The sequence below is a fragment of the Cryptomeria japonica genome, chromosome 3 (assembly GCF_030272615.1).
Source record: "Cryptomeria japonica chromosome 3, Sugi_1.0, whole genome shotgun sequence".
Taxonomy (NCBI): Eukaryota; Viridiplantae; Streptophyta; class Pinopsida; order Cupressales; family Cupressaceae; genus Cryptomeria; species Cryptomeria japonica.
The window spans coordinates 565,673,085-565,685,473 of NC_081407.1; the positions used below are offsets into that span (position 1 = coordinate 565,673,085).

A 12,389-nucleotide genomic window follows, 5' to 3' on the forward strand; every position below is an offset into this window, starting at 1 on the left:
ACCATATTATTTGGGTTCCTGGTATTTTCCCCCTTTTTTCCAATAATATCCTCAGAAATTAAAAATATCTTAACTTTGGGATGCAACAAATTCCCAAGATCGATATTTGCTTCTATGGTTGTAATTGTCAACCTCAGTATGACACTGCACTTATATTGGAACATACCATGAGTTATGCCATCCATTTTGTAATTTGGTTTCCCACACCCAATGAAAAAGAATAACAATGAAAACTGTCCAATTTAACATGACAACTTGCAAATCAAGGATTCCCCACAACAAATAAACAGTGTGATATAGGCATTAGCACTTCCCTTAGGGATGTCAAAGAATTTTGTAGGCACTTCAGGCTCTTGTTCTTGCATTGCAGCTTAAGAGTTGTCCTTCAACCAAGTCCATACAACAAGCCTAGAAAGAAATGTTATAGGTAGGTATTCCATTCTCCCCCTCTAATCCATTGAGCTCTCAGGCTGGGCAGCCTAACCCCAATCCTTCTGCTCCTATTCCAATTTGAGCCAGAAAGTGGGCCTAACCCCAAACTTTCTGCTCCTATTCCAATTCGAGCAAGAAAGTGGGCCTAACCCCAATCTTTCTGCTCCTATTCCAATCCTATTCCAATTTGAGACAAAATGTGGGTCTAACCCCAATCTTGCCTCTCATTATCTATTTTGAGCCAAAAAGTGGGCCTAACCCCATCTTTCTGCTCATAATCCATTTCGACCCAAAAAGTGGGCCTAACCCCATCTTTCTGCTCATAATCCATCTCAAGCCAAAAAAGTGGCCTAACCCCTTCTTTTTGCTCATAAAAAACTTGGCCATATTTCGACCCACAAATCGAGTACTTCCAGAAGTTTGATCTTAGATTCCAATATTCTTTCCACAATTCCAATAAACTGGAGCTTGTCTTCATTATTTTGGCAATAAATGACCTCAACATTTATTCAGCAGCAGCTTCTTTAAGCCTTCGGCAATTTGTTTGATCTATGAATGATCTCAAATTCATTGAATCATGAGCAGTTTCTTGAATTGGGTATCTCTTTTTCATAAGAATTTTAATCTTGGAAATTTGTATAGAAACTCTTGGACAGTGCACAGCAGCAGGTATAGCCTCACATGCAAATTCTATCCTCCTCCAGAAGCACGATAAGAGAATCCTTCTCCATTTTCCATTATCTCTACAATTCAGAATAGGATTATCCACCTCCACAACAAGATTGCAAAGATAAAATACCAAATCCACACAAAAACGTAATTATCTTCCCCTTTTTGTCTAAGGTTCACAAATATTATAATAGTCCTTCAATGCCTCTATAAAGAGCCCGAATTATTATTTGCCAGGCAGACCAACATTAATGAGAATTAGTATAATACTGAATTGCCCAACAAGATGTTACGACTGTTGTAGTTGTATAGCACCAAATATTAAATCGAATAAATAGAATTATTTCACGGCCCAACATGATAGTTGCTTTATACTTCACGGTGCTAAACAAGGGAGCAGCTCCCGATAATATCTTTTTGACTGCTGTAAACATTCGGAAATAAATCTTTGATTTATCTTCCTCAAACAATTAATCACCCAAGTCACTTAATCACCCAACACAGTCAATAGTGGCACTGATAATATAAACAAGTAATGAATGTGTCCACTATAATAAATGACTCAGAGATTATTTGCATAGTCTTTCAGCAACACGGAATTGATGAAGTCCTCGTCTCTTAATACGGTGCTTGACATGAATCGAGTCAAAGATATAAATAGATTTGATAGCAATGTTGTGTCACAGAGGATGCTCGGTCTGAAGAATTTGCAAGATAGTAGTGACATCTGTAAGATGCCAACCTCACGTGTTACTCCTGATATAATAATATATTCCAGGCGTGGCCAGACCTGTTGCTCGCAATGCCTTAGCCCATTTTGTAATTCCTTACCGTTCTGCAATTATTCTATGGTTTCCATAATCTTCATGATAAACCCAACTGAAGAATCTGGTTGATTCTTCCTCTTCCACTGTAATGTCCCCTAAGGCTGGCAGGAACAATGCTCTATACCAATTGTAATCTCCCCTGTTGGGACTTTATTCAATTTGCCCTAGAATTCCTAGTCGAAACCTAGAATAGTGCCCTGATTTAGATCCACAATATTTGATAGTTATGTAACTGCCATGTAATATATATATATATATATATATATATATATATATATGATTTTTTAGTTTGTAACTTTGTATTGGCTTGAGTGCTGGGTAATCTTCTTTCCTTCGATGCTTCTGATTGTTGTTCTTTGGATGAATCCTTGTGCTAATTTATGAACTGACACCTACTTATTAATATCAATCTGCTTCTATTGATTGTTTTACCTCTATCTCCGTCTCTTCTTTCTCCCTTTTTTCTCCCTTGATCGCTTTGTATAGTGCTTTCATACTTCTCCATCGTGGGTGCAGGGTTGTGACTTTCCTCATGTTGGTGACCTTTGGGAAGGAATGTATCCTCTTGACAATCACATAGCTAAACTGCTGCTTCCTATTGTGTCTTGTTAATTATTCTTAACCACAGATCTTATGCTATCAGGTTTGCAGTGTTCTTGACCAATGAAGATAAGTGACGAATTTGTGAAGTCTGGTTTGCAATATTTCCCCTCATAGGAGATAAGCGATATGATGAAATTGTGAAGTCTTACCGGAGTAAGAAAATTTCATACTCTACTTTTGCTGGTCTTAGGTTGGGGTAATGACAACATATGATTAAGAATAAGTAACAGTGAACTGAGAAAGGAACAGGGTGACTATTAGAAGAAAAACAAAGCAGCAATTAAACAAAGAACAAACAATAATTAATTATGTAAAAAGTAACCACTTTTGGAGACGTGCGATTAAGAAACTAATGGGTGTGATTTTGTTGAGCAAGGAGTTGTGATCCATTATGAAGGGTCATCCCACTTTTGAATCAATGTGTCTCTTCTACCAATGATCTCTCTTCATGTAAAGACATAAAGATATAAAAATAGAATAAAGGGGGGAACAAGAAGGGAGCATGAGAATTTCTGAGATGAGGAGCAGATCATTAAATGACTGGCATATCAGACTCTCTGCAGATCATATTCGTTTACAGGCAGATTATTGCAATCATTACCGAGACAACAGATTGGTATGCTGTGTCTTATTTATGGATTAAATAATTAGTCATATTATATTGGAATTCAGTTAGGAGTAAGGGCATATATATAGCCTATAATACAACATGTTTCATTTGTTCTTATATATGTACATTTAATAGATTTATATGTGTTAGTAATAGTGTAATCAGATCTATATAACAATTATACTTAATTTCATTAATTTACCTATATAATCATTATACCAAAGAGATTAGCATAATAATGACCTAATCCTTAGTCATTCCTATATTGCCCCTCATGAGGGTAGGTTGGTTTTGTTGAGGTAAAGGTGGAGTAATTCCATCCCAAAATAGGTGAGCCCCAAGAGGTGGTGTGGATGGGCGTTCCTGAAACCCTTGGGTCTATTTGTGGAGGTGGTTTCCTAGTGCCCGAACAAGTAATTCTCCATCCTCTATTAGAGTTAATAATTAGGAAAGGAGTAAGGATTGGATGCTAAAATATGGTCATTATCACTCGTATTATGATTATCAATTGTTCCTTAGTACTGATAATCTAATTTATGGCATAATGGTGGTATAAAGATGTATGTTAAAGACTGGGAAACAGGCAGCCTCCTATTAGGGGTACGAATGGAAACCGAAGAAAGCTGAAACCTTCCCTACACAGTGTTACTCTGATTGCCAGCATAAATTTTGGGGACATGCAATGGTGTAAAACAAGAAGAATATTTTAAAGTCAGGTCAGCCAAATGATAGAGCTCAAAGGCAAGAACATACCTGAGTAAGCTGCTTGAATCTGGGGCTCAAAGAAGGGAGTTGAGGTCTAGGAATAGAAAACCAAATGGTATGTGTATAGTAACTGAATACAGAACCAAAACATGAAGTTGATGAGCAATCTGTTAAACGTACAATTTCCAAATCTCTCTAGCCACCATGTGGGTGCTTTGAGGCCCATCTTCACTAGCATCAAAGCTTTCCCTAGAACCCAGTTGCTGAGCACTGAAAAACTGCACTATCAACTGCTTCAACTTCACTCTCAATTTTTTTCCTTCTACTATAAACTGTCGGGCTTATCTATTATGTGCAGACACTAGCATTTGGAGTAACTTATATTGCCATTTATGGATTTTTCTTACAGCCTGGGACTCCACTGAGTTTCCATTACAAGTATAATATCAATTCCCAGCAAAGGGAATGTGCTGGATAACATGAGAAATTCAAAACTCACAACATTTTCATAAAAGAATCAGTAGATCTACCAAGATCCAATATATATAGATACTTCGAAGATATCTGCTTCTATAGTAGTAAGTACACATAAGAGCAAGTCATCAGTTGTCCATTCCTTTACCAAGTCTTTTACTCATATTTACCCTATACTACTATGGAAAAAATTTGGGGATGAGTATTTGAAAATGATTTTTAATATATATACATATTAAATTTAGAAAAAAAAATGTTATGCAAGGGATATGCACCTTTAAACTAAGTCACCGGTTCAGGTTCGAAGAACCCGGTACGCCGGTACGGCAAAATTTTGAAAAGGGGTTCGGGTTCGTTAGTACAAAAACATGTAAATGTTTTTTTAATGTTTTTTTTATATATATATATTTTGATATTTGTGAAGCCTATAAGCATTGATTAAAATTTGCATGTCACATAGCATCATATAAACAACAAAACAAACATAAGCTTGTAATCATAGCATCGTGATGATACCATAATAGCATCATATACATCAAGTTTAATATCAAAATGACAAAATATTCAAGTATCATTGTTTCAACTTTCAACAATATAAAGTTTAATCATCAAATGGATCATCTAATTCATCCTCCTCCTCCTCCTCATTGACATTGATATTAGATGAGCCAATGCCACTTTTAGAGGTGAAATGAGTGAATATAATGTTTTAGAAGTCACTTTTAGGGTATAAGTTTCACTTTTAGCAGGCGGAATTCAAAAAAAAATTATATTTTGCATATAATTTGCTTTTTTGGGCCGCCCAGCCACTCGGGTTCGACCTGGGTCCGCCCGAGTTCAACTGGGTTCAACCTGGGTTCGCCTGGGTTCAACCAGGGACGAACCACCTCTGGGTTTTCCGAACCCTGGTCGAACCCAGTCCGAACTGGACCCAAACCACGAACCCGTTCGAACCAGGACCAGTACCAGGGGGGTCCAAGGGCGAACCCGGTAACTTAGCCTTTAAAGAATATAAATTACTAAATGCGTAACAGTTTTAAAAAAAAAAACATTTTGAAGTATGAAAATAGATGTCAAATGTCAGTGAAAGAAAAAGATAGATTAATTGATATTTGATAATCATCATCAAGATAAATGCAATTACTTTTTAAAAATAATCACATAGAGGTTGGCAAATAGAGACTGGAAGGGTAATCCCTTTTTTAAAGCCATTGTACAAGGGTCCTCAGAGATGAAAATATTTTCAGTCAATTGAAAAAATAACACATACACACATCTTAATGCTTAACGTTGTTTCTCTTACATACTATTACATCTTTGGGGTTTGATAAGAAAATTTTCTGGTAAAAAAAGAGGTGTAAATGTTTATGCAGAAAAATAGAAAATTGAAAGTCTATTAGTGTATTTATTCAATGCTTTTAGCTTTTGTCAACCACATAGCAGCACTCAAGAATAAGTCAATGTACTTTATATAAATATTCAAGAAATCTCTATAGGAAGTTTTCTGATTTTCAAAAGATGCTTGTTTAATATGCATAAAAACACAATTAAACTTCATCAAGTCTCCTAATGTTAGGAAACATCTCCATATGGCTCTCTGAGACAGCAATACATTTCTGACATGGAAGATGATTACGTACCAATGGTCACTGTATGAGACTTTGGGTAGCTATATTTTTACCGTTTGTGGTACAGAAAAAGAATTAAATATAACTCAAAATTAAATGAAGAGAAAAGGCACAATCTCGTTATCATTTGACCTAATCATGTGCACTAAGAGCATTCTATAACACCCTTCCATAGCCAAAAACCAGTTCCTTAGCTTTACAAGTATGCAACAAGTTGGTGTAAGCAAAAAGTATGAGTGGCATATATACTACCTCCACACACGGAAAAGAGCCTGAAGATCATGTGTCGGATTCCAAGAACCATCTACAATAATCACACGATTAGCTGCTGGAAGGTTTATGCCCAATGATCCAGCTCTTGTTGATATTATAATACACTGGGCCTTTGTATTTAATGGATCATTAAATTGTTCTACTAGCTTTTGTCTTTGAGCTCCAGTTGTGCTTCCATCAAGCCTGCACATTGTTTTTTGTTATTATGATTTATAAAAAGAGGGATGCGATCTTTCTCTTATTTCATAACTTATATTAGAAACAAATTTTGCAATAGCAGCATACATTATTGACACAAAATATCAAATTCAATAAGAAACGCAAAATACAGTATCCTATTATGTTAACAAGTAATATGAAGAAATCTATTTAGTAGAAATATTGATAGGGAAAGAGACTTGACAAAACGAACAGAAAAAGGAGATCAGCATAAAAATCTGCATCAAATAATGTTATACCCAAAAGATGGCCAAGAACAATATTCTAGAGCACGTTTACAATTGAAAAATAACAATGCCAGAATTAGTTCTAATCAAATGACAATTTTCAACAATAATATAAATTTGTCTTTTAACTTTTGCAGAAACATAAGAATATTAACTTCTAAACTTTTCAATCTTAATACTACATTATATGCTCACATATCTACCAAAAATATTCAAGCTTTGGTAATTAAAAGTAGTTGTCAGATGAAATTCATTGGATGTTCAATTAATGTCAATGCACATTGCCTTGCCAATAATATGCTTATAGTATCTGTAGAACGGAAAACTCACATAAACACAACCCAACCTACATGAAATAACAGACATACGTTGTTGTATAGCTAACTATGTAGTTGGAACTTCAGTACACCCACTGTTTCTGTAACCAAACATATCAGGTCTTGGTCCTGGACATGACCCTTAAGGTATCTGTTTCTAAAATGCCTGAAACGCAAGTTTGCTCCCGAAAACCACCCATAACAATCATTTGAATTTCTGGATTGTTTCGAGAAAACCTGTTGTGTCCAGTCTATTTCTTGGGCGGATCTGCAAACCCATGTGTCAAGTTCAAAAAGATATGCCCACAAAAAAACTGACTCTAAATTCACATACCTTATACCCTAAGCCTAACCTAACTGCCTCCAAATCCTACAACACTCATGTCACGAGAAGGAAAAGCATGCAACTCTCATATTATTCTTGCAGTATATACCACATTTTGCTGCTAAACCTATCTGAAAACTCTCTATTGCTCTTAACTCTTGCTTACAAGTTTGCACTGTTGCAATCTTCCATCGAGCAAAGTGATACCATTCTACTTGTTCACCAGATATATCATTGCTGGATGATCGAATTAGGAAAAAGGGAGCTTGTGAGGATGTAATGCCTAGAATTGTGCAAACAATATACCAACCCCAGTGCTTCTTTCTGCATCACACTTTAGTCTATCTCTTATAGGTCGGGTAATGAATGTGCACAATAAGACATTAATGCCATGAGATCAGGAAAAAGATTTCCTGCCATCCTCCCCTTCCTCCTTTCGTGCGACATGCCATAGACAACTCCTTGTGCAACAATTAATCACCACCTTGGCATTTGTACTTTCCAAATTTTCTCGCCTTAACAGGTTGAAGACTGCAGTTGCACATTTTTTAAAATTAATAGACTGAATTTATGTTGAAATTTTATATATATTTTTAAACTATTTTTGAAAATGATATATCGTAAACATATTTTCAAAGAATTTTGTTAAACGTTAAATTAATATTTTAGATTTAATATTGAATGTTTTCTTTTTAATATTAAACTTTTACCTTTCAAATTGCAGATCAAAATTTATATTTTTATTTAGTTATTTGTTTTATTCTAGAAACTAAGTTTCATGTTTAATACTATTTTTGAATTTAAAATTTTTACAAATAATATTAACATTATTTTTAATAGTTATCTCAAACTATTGCCCAATGCCCGGAATTGAACATTTTCAATTTAATTAAATAGAATTAAGTGAATGTCTATACTTAATACTTAGAGTCTATGACTCTATAGACTATAAATCTCTTTTTCGGGAGGAATTTTAAAATGATTTAGTAGACTTTAAAAACAGACCAGAAAAGTAACGAGTATGGTGACGTGCCAGAAAAATGGCAGAAGTCGTGGGACCCACTTCATCGAAAAATAGGTACCATCGACCATTGGATGAACAAAGATCAACGGCTAGGGTGGATTTTGGCCCGAATGTGGGAAGCAAACACCTTTCTGAGAACTTCGCCCAGAATTGGACATTTTAAATTTAATTAAATATAATTAATTCTAAAAATCTCTTTTTCGGGCGGAATTTTAAAATGATTAAATAGACTAAAAATCAAACCGGAAAAGTGACGAGTATGGTGAAGTGCCAGAAAAATGGCAGAAGTCATGGGACCCACTACATCTTAAAACAGGTAACATCGACCCGCGACCGTTGGATGAACAAAGATCAACGGCTAGGGTGGATTTCGGCCCGAATGTGGGAAGTGAACACATTTGGGAGAACTTCGCCCGGAATTGGACATTTTAAATGTAATTAAATACAATTAAGTCTATAAAACTTTTTTTCGGGCGGAGGTTTAAAATGATTAAATAGACTAAAAATCAAACCGGAAAAGTGACACGAGTATGGTGAAACTGGCAGAAGTGATGGGACCCATGACAACTGACAACGGGTACCATCGTCCGTTGGATGAGCAAAGATCAACGGCTTAGGGTGGATTTTGGCCCGAATGTGGGAAGTGAACACATTTGGGAGAACGTCACCCAAAATTGAAACGTTTTAAATTTAATTAAATATAAGTATGTAAAGCACTTTTTCGAACGAAAGTTTAAAATTATTAAACAGACTTAAAAAACTCACCCGTAAAGTCACAACAGGTACCTTGGTCCCTCGTCCGTTGGATGAGCAAAGATCAACGGCTTAGGGTGGATTCGGCCCGAATGTGGGAAGCGAACACATTTGGGAGAACTTCGCCCAAAATTGAACGTATTACATTTAATGTCCTCAGAAATTCAGAATTTATACTGAAGTATTGAATGTTTTGTCCTTCGGCATCGAATAATTAATAATAATTAATAAAATTACAACATGATTCTTAATGTCCTCGGAATTTATACTGAAGTAATGAATGTTTTGTCCTTCGGCATCGAATAGTTATTAATAGTAATTAATAAAATTACAACATGATTCTTGATATTTTGCCCTTTAGGTTTTACTTTTCTACTTTTTAGAGTTTTCAAAATAAGAGACTCGTAAATCATAATCGTCTTTCATTTCTTGGATAAACCTGTAAATCGAGGGAGATTCAGAAATAGCTACTAGATTGAGGAATGCAAGTTGCAACAGAGACTGTCTGCGCCAATCTAGTGAAATAGAAATTCCAATTTCCGGGTAAAATCTAGAACACATCCCACCTTTTTTGCTTTTGGTAATCTCGTGGTCCAATTTGAGGGTTAGCATTTTCAGGTTTTTATCTAGCTGCCTAGCATTATTTTGAATTATTAACAATAATAGTGATGGGGAAAACGGGAAGCAATAGTTCAACAAGAAGCCAAGTGAAAAACAAAATGTACCTAACCGAACTGGTTAAAACACCAGGTTTCACTTATGAATACCATGATATTTATGACCCTGCTATCCATGGTGAAAAGCATATCATAGATATTAGATATACATTGTCTAGTAAGGCGGCAGATGCATCCAGGGCAAAATTTACTGTTTTCAACCCAATGTTACAAAAAATAACAAATAAAATTGCATCGTGGGATGTTGAATTGGGAAGCATGGTGTTACCTGAAGTATTCCCTTGCCCTGATTTTGTCATGGTCTGCACCAAAAATTATGATGAAGATAAAAAAGCAATTGTCAATAAAAATACAAGAGAGGAAATTCTATCCATAAACGAGGGAGAATTTGCTCGTTTGTTGAACCTAGAATTTGAAGCCCAAAATTCAAACGTACAAATTGACCTTGAAAAGCTGGCAGGGAATTATGAGAGTCTCGATCCAAGTCGCAGAGATTCATTTATCAAAGGTCTAATAAAGATTGGTACTGGTATTGTGTTGGATCAGAATCATAAGCCTCCTTATGATTCTAAAATTTTTGTTCCATGGGTTGAGGACACTATTTCCTTGCTGTCGTTTTGCCTGGGATTGGAAAATGATAGGGAAGTGGGTGCAAGCCTTCTTGAAATGATTTATAATATCCATTGTGCAAGTCAGCCAGTAAGATATAATTTTATTGATCACATTGTAAAATCCATGCAAAAACAATTACTTATGATCAAAAAAGGTTCCTGTAAGACATTTAGGTTCTCATCCTACTTGTGCTATCTCCTTCTATCCAAGTATCGTGCAATATTTGAGACCAACAAGCTTCAAATTGTGAGCTATAAGATTGATGAGAAGACTGGGAAGAGAACAGATTGTCCAATATATGATTGGAGCCCAAAGATAAGGATGCATGATAACAGAAAGAACTACAACCATTTTGTAGACTTCTTTTTGGCACCAATGTATAATGAAATTACAAGCACTCCAATGCCTAGGTTGCCTATGTCTTGTAGAGATTGCATTCAACTCGGAAATCAAATAGAATTGGCTGACTGGTTCTTCATGGAAGAATTCACTGTGTTAAGGTTTTACGGATCGGCAGTAAAACCATACAGACTTCCAATACATGTGACAGAGAGGGTATTTGCATTAGAGTATGTACGGCAATTGGAGAGCACAGATAGGCACTTCCGTGGTCAGCAAAAGAAGAGCATATTTCCTTCCTGGCATTTCTCGTGTGGAGGGTTCACATTTGAGAGAAAAGCATTCATTGTGGCACATGATTTCTTGACAGTTTTTAACTTTGGTGACGAGGGTCTCTGGCAGTATGATCCAATCAGTGTAGTTCAAGCAAGGCTTAAGAAAAATGGGAACTCTTCAGCGTTATGTCAACATGATAGTAAACCATTGCTAGAAAAGCTTAGAAACAAGGACTCCTGGGATGAGGATAAAAAAGAGATGGAGAAAATTGCAGCTGACAATAACATTTCAACAGAAGAAATTTCATCACAAATAATGGAGGGCCAGGGCAATGAGGGCATCCAAAATAGGAGGTCCTACAATTTCTACATAAAATCTGCTAATCCATCTAAGAAAACTATTCCCAAATCAATTCTGCACGAATGTAAAGAGAATTGCTGGACTCAAACCAAAATAAATGATTTTTGGACTATGAGGAGGAATCTCGGTGAACCAAAGACAAGTGCAGAATTTGAAAGCATCGACGAGGATGCAGAGTTTAGCAAATTGTGGGATATGGAGCATGGTGGGACTTGTTGTGACGTTTTCACACATCGCCCCATTGCAAATGGGGACCCCCTTCTTTTTAGGCCCTCCCGGTTGTTTTGGCTTGCGTTTTTGTGGTCTTTTCGCAGCAGTTTCGTCAGTCTATCTGCTTTGCAAGTGTTTGGGAGTCATATTGGTCAAGTATGCCTTTCGTTTGAGCAAATTCGGCTAAGCCTAGGGCTTGTTTTGTCTCGTTTTTGGGTTTATGCCTTTTATCCTAGATTTTAGGGGTTTCTGTTAGGGTTTTGGGAAAATTGAACATACGACTGGAATCAGGATCCTTCAAGGGACCTCCCAATAAAATTTGAGCCCAAACGGAGCAACTTTCTATTTTTAGAAAGTCCCTATTTTTTAGGGATTTTTCCGAGTCCCAGAATGTCGCCATTTTGCCAAAAATCAAACTTACTATTTTTAGTAATTTCTATTTTTAGTTAGTTTCTATTTATAGTAAGTCATTCATGCGTCCTGTTTTAGGCTCTAACTCTGACATTTTGGAAAGTTTCTATTTTGGGAAAGTCTATTTGTGGCAGGATCAGGCTAGCAGACAGCGAAGAATCAACATGCACAATCACTTCTAAATCTAGAAAGTTGAAAGTAGACAGGCAGGGGTCTAAAATGGCTAAGTATGAGAATCATCCCTGAAGTGGAAGGCACAAAATTGTTCTAAGTCTGGAAAATCCACCTTCAAAATCCCAAAGTGGCATCTCAGCACAGACAGTGGTCAAAATTTGGCTAAGTTTGGATCTCCTATTCCAGAAGAGGAAAGCAAGCATGAACATCCAAGTCCAGAAATTCACATCAATCCACCAATGTC

General features: G+C 36.1%; 1 protein-coding gene across 5 annotated transcripts in view; it reads right to left on the reverse strand.

Annotated features, from left to right (window-relative positions):
- Positions 1-12,389, reverse strand: part of LOC131075665 (protein CHROMATIN REMODELING 20) — a 187,619-nt gene that overhangs the window by 16,362 nt on the left and 158,868 nt on the right. For all 5 annotated transcript variants that reach the window (XM_058012508.2, XM_058012510.2, XM_058012507.2 and 2 more), the window contains one exon: positions 6,201-6,404. In XM_058012508.2, the coding sequence (XP_057868491.1) occupies positions 6,201-6,404 (204 nt within the window). The remainder of the gene's footprint in view (positions 1-6,200; positions 6,405-12,389) is intronic.